The following is an 18,330-nucleotide window of genomic DNA, read 5'->3' as shown; positions in this document are numbered from 1 at the left end:
CGCGGGCAGTGGTCCGCGGGACTAACTAAGCTTCCAGGTGACGGGCAGTAATTGGGCTTGAGCCGCCTTGCTCCGGTGACATATTCGCACGCACTAGTACAGCCCGGCAGTCGGTTCTTCTGCCTGGAATCGAGCCCTTCACTACCCTGATCTGTTCAGGGGAAAAATGGTGAAACCCCCAAATCTGCTTCCTTATGTGGTTAATAAAAGGGCGCAAACAGAGCCCAGGGGAGAAAAATCCAAGTGAGTGCCTTGCCTATTCTGACGTTCAAAAACCCAACTCCGGTGATTCATTGAATCACACAGTGCAAGTTGCAGCGTCTAACGGAGTTTGGGGGACTCATATTACTCGTGTTGGTAAGGTCTCTGCACCGCGCGCCCCAAGTTGGTCGCTCGGGTGCGGACAGCTGGGCCGAGCGGGGGTGGGGAGGGTCTTCAGTCCCAGGCGCTGCGCTCCGGGCTTCTGCCCAGTTTCCTGCCTCCGAGTCGCCGCCGTGTCCGCCCCAGCCCAGAGCAGTTTGTTCAATTTAGAAACTCGATAGGAGGCAGCAGCTGATCTCCCACCACCCTAAAAATAATCCACTCCGACGCCCTGCGTGCTTCGAATAGGGGAGGACAGCTCTGCCTTCGGAGTAAGTGAGTCCGTGATTTTTACGTCAATATCATTTTTAAAATTTAAGAATAACTGTAAACTGTCGATTTGGATCTAACATTTCGGCAACCAAAAGGCTCCCGCTCACTCTCCAGCGCTTTGCCTTCACCGTGGCTATTTCTAGGGTGAAGGGAGCGGGCCCCAGCCGGAGAGAGGGCGTGGGGATCAGGTTTCCAGCGTTTCTTGCAAAACTCTGCCGGCTCCTACTTAAACCAACTGGAGATAGTGCAAGGAGTTAATACTAATTTTTTTTTTTCCCTCTTAGACATTTGCTGTATTTCTTACGAAGTAGCTTTCTATCGGCTTACTTTTTGTTACTCTTTGCTTTTTTAGGAGTTCAGCTTCCCGGTTTGAAATTTATACAGTGTAGGAAGCTGGTGTTTTGAAGCTAGCCCAAGTGCACCAGTAGGGGTTTGAAGCAGCATCAAGCGATTGCCCAAGGTATTTATTTATTGCTTTATTTGTTCTTGGGATTAAAAAATCCCATTGGAGTGTCTGTCTAAGAAATTTTATACGCTGAGTAGTTCCAACATTTCCTTTGGTATGCGCTAGAACTTCAGGGGGTGCGTTCAGATCAGGCACAGGATCAAAAGTCAGTGGTCATTTTTTTGGGTAGTGATTTTCCCACTTGGACCTGTCATTGATAGATAGATACATAGACAGATATATAAACAGACAGATTTATTATAATTAATATTCTATTAACCATTGGCTGAATAACTTCAAGACGTTATCACATTTGTTTTCATAGTTGGTCTGATCCTGAGAATGCCCTAGATAAGGATAAAGTCTTAAGTAATTTATTTAAAATGCAATGTTTCATTCTCATAACATAATTTGGTTAATCTCTGAATAACTGAAGCATGAGTTATTGTGTATGTAAGAATGAGAGCTTTAATACTGCTTTTAGTTTTTTGGTTTTTTTTTACTTGTTTCTAGCACGTTATTACATTTAGCTACTACATTTGAACTGACACTTTTTGTCAGATGAACAGGAAAGAGCACCAGTTTCCCCTTACTTTATTCGTATCAACTAAATCCAAATTTATTAACTCCTGGTGGGAATTCTTCATACAATGCACTTCAAAGAATAAGAATACTGACATTAGAATTTCTTGCCATGAAATCATGTTTCATTATCAAGGAGTATTTTCTTTTTGTTTTCTGCAGGCCATCTCTATAATCAAAATTCCACTTCTGATGTTTGTCTTTAAAGTTCATTTAGTCAAGTTCTCTAATTCTATCAGCTGTCATAAACACTTGAACATCTTTCTGTGGGTTTATGCTTGTGAGGAGAAAAATGTCATGTCTTCCTGTCTGGCCTCTCTTCCCTCTCCCTCCTCCTTGATGCTGGGCCTCTTTCAGTGCTTAGCTGAACTAGACAGATCCAGAGGGGCGGGGCTGGAAGATGTCACTGGACAGAATTTAGCCAGCAAGAGCGCAGTTTGTACCCTTCCCAAAGCCTTTCTAACTTTACCTGGATTCTGGTAGGGAAATCTTGAATGACATTTGGAGATCTAAGAATTACTTAAAAATCCTGATTGAATTAAAACTCTTTAGCTAAACACAATGAATTTCAGTGTTATTTACAATAAGTTTATTCCTTCCCTCTGTTTGTCCATGTTGGGTTGTAGAATGGTCTGGCTGTTAGAATGTGCCACCTGCACACCGGTTGCTGGAGAAGGAGGCTAGGGATCAAAGGGAGAGGATGGAAGAGTAGTCAGAAGAAAAGGCAAAAGGAGAGATGTGGTGAGAAACAGTTAATAGGTTGGGAGCCAAGGGGATTCTGAGGTTAGAGATTATGGTAGAAGGAAGAAATCATTCTAAAGCTTTTTTTTTTTTTAAATCAAACTGAAGTATGCATCTTCCTGTGATAATGTCATTGAATATTTCTCTGTCTTTTAGATATAAACCTTTATATTTTACCAAGAACTATTGGGACTGGTATAGCCTCTATAGTCTAAGACCATATGGACTGTTTCAGCCATGTGCACTATTAGATTCCTAGTGTCTGGCACATGATCAGCATCTATAAGTATTTTTACGATTAATTAATTAATGGCCTAACATCCCAGACAGCAGGTACATGACTGAAAATGTTCTTTGACTTTTTCAGGTTATTGTACTTCCTAATGTTTTCTTTCCACTGACACACATTTACCAAGTTACTCCATTAGTTGGTTTTAGGATTGATTAAATACTTAGCAGGCTATGCTTAGAGCTAATGAAGTGTAGGTTTTGCAAATTCAGATTCTATTTTTAGCATTTGACTCAGTGATAATCATTCAATGTCAAGGTTTATAAACGTGGCTAATTGGAATAGTATAATGTTGGATAAAATTATAAAACCAACTAAAATAAATAAAACGAGTTTATACATGTCTTTCAATTTAGAGTGGGCTTCAAGTTTTCTCTTATGATCTCTACTAAAAGTTCCATTACTAACTACTATTAATTTTTAGTTTCTGTTTTCCATCTTTACCAAAAATACATCTAACATATAATTATAAACTCACAATGTCCATATTATTTTTTTATCTTAAGTTTTTTTTTAATTCTTTTATCCAGTTTAACATCTTATAGTTGATAAGGATTTGCAAAGTATATAACCTTATTTTGAGTTTTGTTTTGTTTTTTATCCTCACCAAGGACATTTTGCCGTTCTTTATACAGACAGAGCTGGAGGGAGAGAGAGAAACATCAACGTGAAAGGGACACATCGAGTGGCTGCCACCCACACGACCCAAGCAGGGCTGGGGACAAACTGCAACTGAAGTATATGCCCTTAGCAGGAACCGAACCCAGGTCTCTCTGGACGGCAGGCCGACGCTCTAACCACTGAGCCAAACCGGCCAGGGCTTGAGTTTTTTTTAAGATGAGAAAAGGTCTCAACTAGAGAGCATATCAATGATTGATAAAAACAAGACGGGGAGGTTTACCAGAAATAATATGTGAGAGAAACTCCATATAAGCTTTAATAGACTGTAAACACATAGGCTTTCTAACTAGTTGTTCTATTTATATAATGCTTTATAAAACTTTTGTTTGAAATTTGGTTTCTTCAATAGTTTACTTACTGAAGCCAATCTCTTCTATGTAACACTATTTTTTTTCCTGGAAAAAATATTACTTGTGACCATTTCTTAAAAAAAAAATCAGTGAAAGGGAAGAGAGAAAAAGTACCATTTTAGTTATTCAAACCATTGCCAGCCTTTAATAATCTAGCCAGAATCCAGGATTACATAAATGTGGAACAGAAACAACGTCCAGAGAGGTTAAAATCTTAAACTGCTACTATTTTAATAAGAATAGATAAGATATTTTCTTTAAAAATTAGATAAGAGGCTGTGTGATATAATAGGACGAACACAGTTTATAGTCAGACAAATGGGTGTGGATGCCAGTAGTAGGTGAGTTCCTGAACCACTCTGAACCTCCATATCCTCCTCTGTGAATTGTGAATAACTCCACTAACATTGCATGGTTTTTCTGAGGACTTAACACCAATTTAGGGCTATAATTTTATGAAGGAAAATTTAATAATAAGAGGTTCTTTATCTTTTCTCTTTATTTTAGAGTAAACCATATAATAAGATATGAGCCTTTCATTCTGTGGTAACAGCATTTCTTCATATAATATCTCCGGTGGTGTTTTACAAAATCCCTGCTTTGTGGATGCCCTCAACCTGGTTCCTCATGTCTTCCTGTTGTTTATCACTTTTCCAATATTATTTATTGGTAAGTAATTTACTGTACTATATTAGAGCACCTAATATTTATATTTCAAAAAGTCTTGTTAGTGGCTGAGATTTGGTATAATGCTGACGAATTCCTCCAACATGAAAACTGATACATAACTTTGTAAGAAAAGAACAAGCAAGTACTCTGTGCGTTCCAATTATTTATTTTGGGGCATTTAATATTCTGTAGGTGAAAATAGAATTCACATGCCATCTTAGAATAAACATCAAGTAGCAGCAACAGTTTTTGGAAAATGGGAAAATAAAATTATATGAGATAGAGCAAAAACATTTCTTGAGCCTTGCTTTGTGCTAGGTAAAGAGAATGGAAAATGTGTAAAACACAGTACTTGCCTAGGATATTCACTAGAATAGTCCAGTGAAACAAATATATCAAAGTTACCCCCGGTCAACTCAAGTCTGAAAATACTAAATGGAAAATTCCAGAAATAAACAATTCATAAGTTTTAAATTTAGGTTGTTCTAAGCAGCATGATGAAATCTCATGCCTTTCCATTCTGTCCCACCGGGGACGTAAATCGTCCTTTTGTCCAGTGTGTTCACGATATATATGCCACATAGCCACCTCTGTTATCAGATTGACCATCAAGGTATCACAGTGCTGTGTTTAAGTAATCCTTGTTTTATTAAATAATGGCTTTGAAGTGCAAAAGTAGAGATGCTGACAGTTCAGATAGATCAAAGAGAAGTTGTGTCTTTTAAATGGTAAGGTAAGTATAGTGCAATGAAATATTTTGAGAGAGAGAAAGAACACATTCACACAACTTTTATTACAGTGTATTGTTAAAATTCTCCTATTTTATTATTAATTTTTGTTAATCTGGTACTTTTCTTAATTTATAAATTAAACTTTATCATTGATATGTATGTATAGGAAAAAACATAGAATATATATAGTTTGGTGCTATTCACGGTTTCATGCATACACTGGGGTTCTTGGAATGTATCCCTCGAGGATAAGGGAGGACTGCTATTTACAATTACAGATATAGGAACACATTTTCCTGGGAATTAACCTACTAGAACAGCTAACTCTTCCTGGGTCTGGAAGGGAATTTCTGTTATACTTTAGCATATCATGTCACGCAAAGGCCAGCATACTCTTAGCACATAGTTGTTTATGCTAAACCAGTGTACAGACATTCAATATATTGGGACTACAGTGCCCACTTATAGAAAAATTAGGCATTTATGCACTATCATTTGTAGGACATTAAGAATGCCCTTTGGCCAAAAGTAGAACATCTATTTTTTAAATGGCAATTCTATAATTAACAATTCATTTTGACAAACAGTTAACTTCTTGAGAGCAATTACTGTGACATTACTGTTTGCATTTCTAGCATCAAACACAAAAGCTGGCAAAAGGATATTTGAATCAAGTGGAATTGGAATGAACGTTGTCAAAGGGAAACAGAAAAAAAATGCAGACTATTCATCTCTAACATTGGCTACTTGAGTTAGTGAGAGTACATAAATAATCTCAAAGAGGTATTGGGTATAAGGAAAATTATAATGCTGCAAAAAGACACAGGGCTTGCCTGTAAGAGTTTATAGCATAAATTCTAGTAAAATATGTTAAATGTAACTAATCATCCAATAATGAAATTCATTTGGGAACAACTAAGATATGAATCAATTTTCTTTCCAAAGAATGCTTCAGGGATCTCTTTTGTTCCTAAAAAAAATTCTTTCCTGCATTATTTTCATTAAAAACATATTTACTCCTTTTTTTTAACATTTCTTTTTAATAAATGTATTGGTGTGACATTGTTTAATAAGATTATATAGGTTTCAAGTGTACATTTCTGTGATACATGATCTGCATATTGCATTGTGTGCCCATCACCCAAAGTCAAGCCATCTTCTGTCACCATATGTTTGACCACCTTTACCCTTTACTACCTCCCCATCCCTTTTCCCTCTGGTAACCACCATACTGTTGTCTGTGTCTGTGAATTTTTGTTTGTTTGTTTGTTTTTCTTGTTTGTTCATTTTTTGCTTTCAGTTTTATATCCCACATATGAGTGAAATCATATAGTGCTTAACTTTTTTCTGTCTGACTTATTTTGCTTAGCATGATTTTCTCAAGGTCCATCTATATTGTCACAAATGGCAGTATTTCATCTTTTCCTATGGCTGAGTAGTATTACACTGTATATATGTGCCACATCTTTTTATCCAATTGTCTATCAAAGGACACTTTGGTTATTTCCAATTTGAAAACATTTATTCTCAAAGACATATGCACCCCTATGTTCATTGCAGTGTTATTCACAGGAGCCAATACATTCATTCTCGACATATGTGGTACTTCTCTGTATTCAAAAAATAAGAAAAAAGGGTGACAAAATGTGACAAAGTGGAATTTTTCCTAGCTAACGGTGAACCTGTATTGTTCTTGATCCTGTTTAAAGGTCAACAATAAACAATACTTTAGCTTTTTTTGAGAAAATATCACTACCACTGTTGAACAGTGCTGCCCCAATCATAATTTTCATTTTTCTCACATGATATGCATATGATTAAGAGTTGACTCAACTAATGAGTTCTATATTTCATCACCATAGATGACCTTTTTGGTTATTCTCCCATAGATCCTATGGTTTGAAAGATTTTAGACACTAAAATCCTTTTGTTAATATTATCATTAACTTTTTCCTTTTACATGAATCAGAGACCTGTCATTAAGAGCTCTGATTAGCATGAAATAATCATGTCACTCAGAGTCAGTATTATTCCTGAACAATGCAATGTGTTAATGCATTAACCTAGGCGGTCTTATAAAAATAAATTGAAATCATTTTTTAACATAATGACAATAGATTAGGATTTCCATTGTTACTCTAGAAAGCACTAAGGTTTCGTGAACTCCCCAAAGTGTATCACAATATATTATTTCCATAATTATAATTGATCCTTTTGTTTATCTCCACTTCTTTTTCTTTTTTCAGGGTGGGGAAGTCAAAGCTCAAAAGTACAAATTCATCACAACACATGGCTTCACTTTCCTGGACATAACCTGAGATGGATTCTTACGTTTGCTCTTCTATTTGTGCATGTGTGTGAAATAGCAGAAGGCATCGTTTCAGATTCGTAAGTGATCCGACTTATTTAATGTATACATGTGAGTGGGTAGTAGCTAAGAGCATGCCAAGTCAAGCCTAACTTTTTGGTCACAACTTAGGAACAACAGCTGCCACCCATTGTCAATGATGATCATGAATGTTGGCCACGTTTTTGTATTGCTACATAATTTCTTTGATGATACAATTTGAGATCTCCGTGACTTGTACTTATCGATGTACTTTCTGTTTCTTTGCTCCTTCATTTATGTAGCCCTGGCAGAATTTCTGTCCTTTGAAACACTTTGATGTTTTTACCTTGTCTTTCAAAGTAGGTATAAATAGCAAGATCATCTATATTGACCTATAGCTCTAATAACTATATATTTACATATAGACATACGACCAGTTCTCAGATATTTTAATTAATGTGTAAAGAAACAAATATAGATGAGGAGACATTAAAGGAGTCCAAGAACCAGATTGAGGCACAGCACACAATTATTTTAAAATTAGGATTTTGTCATAAAACTTCTACTTTTGAAGAAATTTTCCCATTCTTGTAAAAGAAGAGGTTTGTATTAGGCAGTTAAAATATAATGAATTATATTTATAAACTTGAACACAATGTAGAGAAAATATTTTTATCATGTAGTAATAGAAAATAAATTCAGGTAATGGGAAAATTTTGATTATGAAATTATGTTAAATAATACTCCTTTCATTGAAGAATTGATATGAAAGGGTCTTTAAAAATATTAAAAAGTAAGCTCCAAAAATCATTTTCCTCTTATCTAATAGGAACTTCCCTTGACATCTGTTTATGTTCTGCTGTTATAATTAACAAGGAATGAAACAGCCTTTGACATGGAGCCAACTGTTTTGTAATGTTGTATGAGAGTTCTTTGCATTTATGTGCACAGTGTGGTTTCTGATAAAAATAAAAATCAGAGACTCCAAGATATGCCATGTCTCCAAGCATTTAGAAACTTAATTGGTTGTTATCTTAATGATGACTGGTTAAAGCACTTTGGTATATTTATACTATATTGTATTAGCATAGCCAATTCTAGTGTTCATTTTTTATTCCCTTATTATATGTATAGACTGACTCTACATGTTTCAATGTGTATGCATGAAGTGGAAGATTGGTTAGTCCAGTTATTTCTTAAGAACTTGACATCATCCCTGGCCGGTTTGGCTCAGTGGTTAGAGCGTCTGCCTGCGGTCCGGAGAGACCCGGGTTCGGTTCCCGCTAAGGGCATGTACCTCGGTTGCAGTTTGTCCCAGGCCCTGGTTGATCGTGTGGGTGGCAGCCACTCGATGTGTCCCTTTCACATCGATGTTTCTCTCTCTCTCTCTCTCTTCCTCTCTCTCCCTCCCACTCTATCTGTACAAAAAATGGAAAAATGTCCTCAGGTGAGGATGAAAAAAAAAAAAAGAACTTGACATCATGTAGGCAAGGATGACTTCTCCTTTCCAGCCTCCTGGTTGATGTGTAGATTCAATCAGAGACTTAGAACAGAAGCTGAATGAATAATGATGAGGATATATGCTAATGGCAGAACCTTGTTTTTTAGCGATAGTGATAAAAAAGACTCATGCTAAAAAACATGCAGAAATAAACCTTTTATCTTGTGCTACTGCCTCCCATTCTTTAGACTTCTTCCCCTTACCTTTTTATCCAAGCTTCTCAAAAGTCGTCTTCCAGTTACTTTTGAACCCATAGATTTAGTTTGTTTGCTCTTGCCTTGTCCTAGTCTGGAAGCTGCTTCTACAAGATTCCCACTGAACATTAATAACACCTTAATGGATACCTTTTGCTCCTTAACATAGTTATTATATTTGATGCTGCTGATCATTCCTTCCTTTTTTATTTTATAACAAAATATTTATGGATTATTTTTTTACTTAAAATATCACAAACACTTATTATAATTAGCAAACAATGCAAAGAACTTTATAACTAAAAACTGATTTTCTTTTATAGTAATGCAAATAGTAAAGCTATTAATTTTTTAAAAATATTCTTCTCTGTTTGGCATAGGTATTTGTAATGTGTTCTTTTTTTGTATCTAAATTATTAATGATTTTAGTATAGATACTCTCCTAGGTCTAGGAACCATTTTTAGTTTGCACTTTATTCTAATTTGATAGGTTTATTATTAGGGCCTGTAGTTTGTTAAATGAATACTCCTTGGGATTTATGAGTATTTCCATAAAAGTAAAATACTTGATTAGTACATTAGTATTTAATGAGTGCTAAAATAATATATATTCTTTGTAGGAGATAAAATTTTGTTGAGTTTACTGATTGGATTACTAAAGTCCTGTGTATTGATTATTTTTATATTATTTAATCCATTAAATTCTAAAAATGTGTATTAAAATCTTCACCATTATTATGTATTCATTTAAGGTTTTAGTTTTATTATTTTCTCCTTTTTGAAATTATTCTTTTGTCTTGCACAATGGACACTTTTTAAATTTTCTTCCTAACTTTTTGACTAAGGATATTCTGCTATAATGAAATGTATATGCTTCCACAGAACATTAAGATCAGTGAATCCCCCTCTAAAAGTAATAGAGCTTAAGGGAAGAAATAGAGTTGGGGCAACCACTCGTGACCTAAACACCTTCGCATGGAGAGCACTAACAATATGATAGTAATCCTAATAAAAAAACTTGAATGCTTAAAAGATACTGATAAATAAATGCCACAGTAAATATAAAACCTTTCCGTTGCTGCTGCTGTCTTCATCCAGCTTTATTATTGCCTCCCTTAGTAATGTTTTATCATTCTTTTTCTGACTTCTTGAAATGACTATTTACTTTATTATAATTATTTCATATTGAGTATGTTTAAGGCTATAGACTTTCTTCAGAGTCTAGATTTGGCAACATTTTATAGGCTTTAAGAGGGAGTATGCTCAGTTGAAAATGTCCTATATATTAAGTGATTTAAAAAAATTCTTTGGTTCAATAATTAAAGGGCATTAGAAGTATTTCCTCATTTTTGTACTGATGAAATATTTACTTTCTACTTTTTCTTTTGACCACTTTGAACTATTTCTGGGAGGTGATAAGATGTTTTTAACTCAGTTTTTAACCTATCATAGTACTTTCACATTTTCATTACTAGGTCTGTATCACTGACCATTCCAAATCTCTGTATACACTTGCCTGTTAGACAACTTCCTTTGCATGTTTATTCATCCACACATTCCTTCTGAAACCTATTAGCTTCCTCTCCCTAGTTAATTTATCCTCTTAAAATCTTATTTGTTCATTATTACCCTCATACCCTAACACCATTGAAGTCCTATCCATTTTAATGATTAATATTTTGCAAGTGTATTATTTCCTCCATGTTTCTGCTGCCGAAGCTTAATTTAGTCTTTCGTCATTCCTCACCTGGCCTATACCAATTCTTTGCTAACTACTTTTCTTTCTTCTCTGCCTCTCTCCTCACTTCAAACCTGCACACTACCTATCAACATTATCCACATTACTACCAGATTGATCTGTCTAAAATCCGATCTGTCTGTCCCACTTACCTGTTAAAGTGTTTCCGTTTTCCGCAAGATTAGATTCTAGCTCCTTATATAGCATACAAAGCCCTTTATCCTATCTCTGATTTTCTGTTTAAGGAACATTACACTCCTTGGAATTTTGAACATGTTATATAGTGTTTCATGCTTCTATGTATTTGCATATTCCGTTCCCTCTTTCTAAGGTGCTCTTCCACCACTTTCCTGACCAGTGGATTTCTTTTTATATTTTAGTTCCCATTGTCAACCATTTCTCTTCCGAAATGCCTTTCTCAATGTTTCTTTTCCCCTCATTCTCAAACAAATCACTTTTTTTCTCTATAGTGTTTGTGTACTAATATATTTAAGTATTTGAGAAAATATAAATGTTTCATTATGTGGCATTGTTAGGGCAAATGGAGTTGAGGGCTGTCTACCATGCAAAGATGTCCTATCTGTTCTATTTCTGATCCACCTGGAGCTCTCTATTGTCTTTAGAACAAAGCCTTGTCTCCTTGCAGTCATACTGAATTGCTTGTGGTACCCTTGAACAGATCTAGACCCTGTGCCTGGAACTGTCCTCCTCTCTTCTTCCTCTGGGTAGCAATTTCTCTCTCTCTGTCTCTCTTTTTGGTTAATCCTCACCTGAGCATATTTTTCTATTAAATTTTAGACTGAGTGGAAAGGAGGAAGGGAGGGAGGGAGAGAGAAACATCAATGTGAGAGAGACTGGTTGCCTCTGGGGCTGGGGGTCAAACCTGCAACCCAGGTATGTGCTCTTTGACCAGGAATCGAACTGAGACCCTTTGGTCCTCGGGCTAATGCTCTAGCCACTGAGCAAACTGGCCAGGGCCAATTTCTCATTCTGAAAACCTCAGTGTAGAAGTCCATTCTTTCAAAGCTTCCTCTGTTGCAGACACTAGCACTGTATATGCTCACAGCCCTTCACCTGTGTTATAATTTCCTATATGTTATTACTATCTTCAATAAACTCTAAAATGTGTGACCACAGACACTGCATCTTGTCTTGTTTAGTGTTGCATTCTAGAATTGAATACAGTATCTGGACCAGCAAACACGTATGTATTCAATGACTTAATGAAAATGGAGAAATCACTGTAAAGTTTAGGAAAGCTATAAAAAATAAACATACTGTTCACATACGTTGGAGTTTATTTTCAGTTGATTGTTTTTATTTGCTATAGGTGTTAAATTACTTCAGCAGGTCTGCCCTTCAATATAGGAGCAGTTATATATTTGCTTTTGATGTACTCATTCTAAGGTCTTGTTTAGCTGTGTTTATTCAGCCCTACATGTTAGGATAGATCCTTTCAACAGAATTATGTCCCCCAATATAATCTTCCTTTATATGTTCTCTTGGCAATTACTACTGCATTCTGTATTTTAAATATCTTATTCTAAGAGGGAGTTTTAATGAGAAAACTGGGAACAAAATGAGAGACGATCAGCAGTCCTCAGCCATAGACACTGACACTGTACCGCTCTCCGTAGACGACGGCAGTTGCAGCGTCTCAACCTCTTCATGCCGGCTGTGATGGGATTTGTTGCCACTACAACATCCATAGTATATTATCATAACATTGAAACATCAAATTTTCCTAAATTACTTCTAGGTAAGTATGATCAAGTATTCCGCCCCCTTCCTCCCCTGCCAAGAGCTATTTGTTTTCCCTTTTCCTCATGATAAATGCCATCAGAGTGGGTTGGGTTTGGGAAGAATTAAACTTGGGAAAACGACAATGTTTCCTTCATCTGCAGTCTCTGATAGATGTGGACGAAGATAAGTTGAGTTGCTCTAGACTGTGAAAACATTGCTTCCCCAGGACCTCTGTTCTCCACTAAACGCCCCCCTGATGTGTTGGAGTGTGTCAGGAGGACAGTAGAGGGATGTGCCACATTCTGGCATGCAGATGCTATTGTGAGGAGCTACTGCAGTGTATGGTCCCATGAACCACTCATCTCTTTTAGTTCCACGTGTTTCTCCCTTTGACTTGGAGTCCGGAGGTATTTTCTGAAGGTTTAAGCCTTTTGTTGATGCTGTGGGAATGTCACGCTCTTCCTAGAATTGATGCCTAGGCATCAGGGGGCTCCATGTGGCTTAGTATCCTTCATAGCATGCTGAAAACTATGCTGTCCAGAGAAATACTGCCCCAAAGCATAGCCCCTCACGTTTGCGTCATGCCTAACATTGCCTTTTTAGCCTCTTTTTCCTCCCTGTCCTGTAGGAATCAGAAGCTGTCTAAAATGTTCCTTATTTTTTCTTAGGCTGAAATAGTATAACTCATCCCAATTAGTTATATTCAATACTCTGACCCATCCTAGCACCCTTGGTGTACGCTTTCATAAACAGAGCTGTGAGGAAGGTATGGGACATGGATCATGGATGGGCTCAGGGGCCTGTGAATTGTAGACAGAGTTGTGTGTGTTTGGGTGTGAATGAATGTTTGCAGTTTTCTAAGGTTCATACATATTATTTGATTGGTATATGATGAACATAACATTGACATCTTATACGGAAATTAAGAAAAGTAATAGTTAAACCACATATATTACTCACATTAAAATTTAAAAAAAGAGAAAAATATTGATTATTTAATTTTACTTTACAGTGCATTATTTGATTGGGCAAAGGTAATCTAATAAAAATAAGTAGACAGGCTAAAAATTAATTTAAAAAGCTTGTCAAAGTCTGAATTATCTTACTAGAAAGCTCTTTAGTACAAAATGACAGGCAGATATTATCACAGAAACATTTTATGAACATGTCCCCGAAAAAGCAAAATTTCTAACAGGCAGCAGCAAAAATATACATAGCATTGGGAATTCGATCCTACACATTAAGTTTCTGAAAACTGATGATGATATAAGAGTAATTAGAAAGGAAAAGTGCATTTTAATAATATTTTGAAGAAAATGCCATCAGAATCTGGCTGTAATTGTTATATAGATACAAGGCAGAGGGCACAATTTGATCAGATTTCTGGAAGGATTTAGAGATAAAAAATAGTCTTTCTCCTTGTTTTAGGAAAGAAGTATTTTGACCTAGGAAAATCACACTTCTTTTAATATCACAAAACTGGTACTTTTGTAATTACCAAACATGCAGAAAGTTGAAAGAATTATGTGAATACTCATATCTACCACTTAGATTCTTCCATTTATATTTTATTCTATTTTATCAAATATCTACATCTTTCTATCCCTCTCCAAAAATCAATTCATCCTATTTTAGATGCATTTTAAAGTTGCCGACATTAATTAATATGCAACGCCCCCTGATTATTTCAGCATGCATATCATAACTAGAGTTAAACCCTTGTTTACAGTTTTTTTGTGTGTGTGATAAAATTTACATACTGAAGTACTGAAAACTTTATTTCCTAAATATATTCACCTGTATAATTCTCTCATTATATACAACATTGCCATCATCCATGAACGTTTTCTTGTTCCCCTTACCAGTCAATTCTCATTTTCATTTCCACAGAGGCAATACCCAGTCTGATTTTTTTCCCACCATAGATTAGATTTGCCTGCTCTAGAACTGCATATAAATTAAATTATATAGTTTAAACTCTTTTGTGTAAGGCTTCTTTCTCTTAGCATAATTTTTTGAAGCTCATTCATACTGTAGTTATCAATCAGTATTTTGTTCTTGTAACTGTGGATATTCCATTGTATAAATACACCTCAGTTTTTTCATTCTCTTGTTGATATACACCTGGACTGTTTCCGGGTTTTGGCTATTATGGAAAAAAAAAAAAGCTGTTATAAATATTCATGTACAAGTTTTTGTGTGGATATATTTTTATTTCTCTTGGCTATATACCTAGTAGTGAAATTGCTGGGTAGTAAGTAGGTACATGTTTATATTTGTAAGAAACCACAAAATTTCTTCCCAAAGTGATTTATTTTAGTTTCACTAACAATGTGTAGAAATTTCAGTGGTTCATATGCTCTCTGCCATCATTTGATGATCTTAATTTTGTAATTTAGCCATAGGTACTGATAACACATTGTGGATTTAATTTACATTTCCTTAAGGACTAGTGATTTTGAGCACTTTTTAATGAGTTTATTGGCCATTTGTTATTTTTGTGAAATGAAAATTTATCTCTTTTGTGGACTTTCTATTGGGTTATATTTTTATTATTGAGTTGTAGGCATACTTTACATATACTTGATTCTAATATGTCATCAGATGCATGATTTAAGAATATTTTCTTCTACTCATTTACCTTCCAAGGTATTATGATCATGAAATTTTAATTTTTAAAAAATTTAATTTAATTTTTTTCCATCACTGTTTATCCCTTCTATGCCCTCTCTCACCTTCACCACCCCTCACTCCCAGAAAATTTAAATTTGTATGTAGTATAATTCATCATTTTTTTGTGTATGATTATTGCTTTCTGTGTCTTAAAAAATCTTTGCCTTCTCAACATGTTTCCCTCAGATTCTACTGATTTCTTTTAGAAGATTTATAGTATCAGTTTTTACTTTGAGAACTATGATTCATTTTGTTAACTGTGTCTATGGCATAAGGTTGGTGTCAAGGTTCTTTTTTTTCCAAATGGATGTTCATGTATTTGAGCACCATTTGTTGAATAGACTTTCCGTTTTTTATAGGATTGTTTTGGGATCTGTGTAAAAAATTAAAAAACTCTCTAAGTATGCTCTATTTCTCTGTTCTGTATTTTTCATTCCTTTGAATTACTCATGGATTTTTATGCCTTACCATTTTGTCTTGATTTACTGTAGCTTTGGAAGTCTTGAAGTCCTGTATTATAATCACACAACTTGTTTTCTTTGTTTTTCTCCCAAGTCTGCTTTGGATATGCTAATTCTTTTGCATTGCCCTCTAGTTGTTTAGAATCAGGTTGTCAGTTTCCCCAAAAATCTGGTAGGATTATGATAGAGATTGCCCTGAATGTATACAACATTTGGGGAGAATTGATATTTTAAAAATAGTGAGTTTCACAATTTGTTCTTCATGTATTTAGGTCTTCTTTCATTTGTTTTAGCAATGTTTTATAGTTTTCAGTGTAGAGGCCTTCCGTATCTTGTTAAATTTATTACTAGAAAATTTTGTTCACCAGTGCTGTTATAAATGGAATTGTATCTTAAATTTTATTTCCAATTGTTTTTGTCATTGTATAAAATATAGTTGATTTTGTATGTTGACCTTGATTCTTGTCACCTTGGAAATTTGCTTATTATTTCTAATTATTACTTTGTAGGTTTCTTGGGATTTTCTATAAAAACAAACATACCATCTGAAAATAGAGACAGTTATACTTGTTTCTCTTCAAACTTTAATTTATGCTTCCTTTTTCTTGCCATATTCCATTAGGTAGGACTTTGGGTAAAATGTAGAATAGACATGGTGAGAGTGAAATACTTGTCTAGTTCTTGATGTTAAGGAAAACATCGTTTTTCATAATTAATTATAAAGTTAACTATAGCTTTTTATATAAGACCTTTATCAAGTGAGTAATTTTCTTCTATTCAAAGTTTTTTGTTTTTTATCATAGATAAATGTTGAATTTTATTAAAGATTTTTTCTGCATTTGTTGGGACACATTTCTGTTAATGTGCATCTGTTAATGTACACTGATCGCTTTTTCAAATGATAACATAACCATGCATTTCTGGGCTAAGCACACATAATACATTATCCATGCTATATTGCTACAGTTTATTTGTTCAGGTTTTTTATAGCTATATTTTGAGGGATATTGCTCTGTTTTTTTACAATATCTTTGTCTGATTTTTTATATGCTGGGATATACAAATGAATTACAAAATGCTCTCTATATATTTTCTGAAAGACATGAATGGGATTAATTTTATTTATTTCTTAAATGTTTGATAGAATTCACCAGTGAAGTCATCTAAGCCTGCAGTTTTAACTAAGGGAGAATTTTCAATTATAAATTTATTTCTTTATTAGATATATTCTCTTCAGAGTAACTATTTTTTCTTATTTTAATTTTGGTAAGTTATAGTTTTCAATATATTTATTTATAGTTTTCAGGAAAATTTCAAATCTAAGTTTTTCATTTATTGTCATAAAATTGTTTAAGATAGTCTCTGATTGTCTTTTTAAAATATGTAGTACATGTAAGGATAATTCTTCTTTTATTCTTTTTTTTTTTTTTTTTTTTTGGTACGTGCCCCAAGTGGGAACTGAACCCGGGACTCTCTAGTCCGCAGGCCCACGCACCAACTGCTGAGCCAAACCGGCCAGGGCTTCTTTTATTCTTAATATTGGTAATATTGGTAATTTGTGTTTTGTGTGTGTGTGTGTGTTTTTTTAATTTTCTCAATTATTTGTTTTCTATTTTATTGCTTTCTAATCTTATCTCTGTTGTTTTTATCCTTTTATTTATTTTGTTCATTGTTCTTCCTAGCTTTTAGGATGGAAACTTAGATTATTGATTTTAGACTTGTCTTTCTTTCCCCTAAAATAAATACCTAAAGCTACAAACTCTTCTCTAAGTATTACTTTAGTTGCCCTTAAAATTTTAATATGTAGTATTTTCATTATAATTTACTTTAAAATTTTTATAACTTTCCTAGTGATTTATTCTTGAACATGTGGTTCATTAGAGATGTACCATTTAAATTCTAACTATTTGGAGACTTCTAGATGTCTTCCTGTGTGGAAAGACCCAAAGTTTCCATCCATTATGGGTGTGCCTGGTGTTCTCATCCTGTATTATCCTCTATGAATGTGAGTGGGACCTGTGACTTAACTTGTAGCCAATGGCAAAGATGAAGATACCAAATCTGTTGAGACTGCGGCCCTATCCACATCTGGACTGTAGCCTGAATCCACAGAAACTCTTGATTTGTGGAAATTGTGAGATAATAAATGTATAGTACGTTGTTTTAAACTGCCAAACCTGTCACAATTTGCTAAGCAGCAATAGAAAATCAATTCATTTATCATTCTTGATCTTTAATTTAATTTCATTTTTATCAGAGAACATACTTTATATGATTTCTGTATTTTAAATTTAGTGTCCCTTGTTTTCTGAAGATATAGTCTGTACCAGTACCATGCACACTTAACAAGAATCTGTATTTGAAGATTTGGGGGTATATTTTATAATATTACATACCAATCTTATGAATACCAAATAGTTCAAAGTGGTTGATGGTGTTCAGATCTTTTAAGTCTTTATTAAACCTATATAAATTTTAATTGTGTATTTCTGAGAAGTTGACATACTTATCATTATTAAATTTTTAAAAATTTCTAATAGTACTCTTTGTCTTGAAGTCTACATTATCTG

The 18,330-nt window shown here is 34.6% G+C and overlaps 1 protein-coding gene across 1 annotated transcript in view; it reads left to right on the top strand.

The window, feature by feature from the left end:
- Positions 1-1,063: 1,063 nt before the first annotated feature.
- The window catches only part of ABCC9 (ATP binding cassette subfamily C member 9), a 116,193-nt gene continuing 98,926 nt past the window's right edge, over positions 1,064-18,330 (top strand). The window contains exons 1-4 of the mRNA XM_036251266.1: positions 1,064-1,093; positions 4,229-4,390; positions 7,368-7,509; positions 12,521-12,642. Coding sequence (XP_036107159.1) covers positions 4,249-4,390; positions 7,368-7,509; positions 12,521-12,642 — 406 coding nt within the window. The 5' untranslated portion in view covers positions 1,064-1,093; positions 4,229-4,248. The remainder of the gene's footprint in view (positions 1,094-4,228; positions 4,391-7,367; positions 7,510-12,520; positions 12,643-18,330) is intronic.

The sequence above is a fragment of the Molossus molossus genome, unplaced genomic scaffold, assembly GCF_014108415.1.
Source record: "Molossus molossus isolate mMolMol1 unplaced genomic scaffold, mMolMol1.p scaffold_m16_p_10, whole genome shotgun sequence".
Taxonomy (NCBI): domain Eukaryota; kingdom Metazoa; phylum Chordata; class Mammalia; order Chiroptera; family Molossidae; genus Molossus; species Molossus molossus.
Note: the sequence above shows the minus strand (reverse complement) of the source record. Positions and strands in the feature narration are given on the sequence as shown.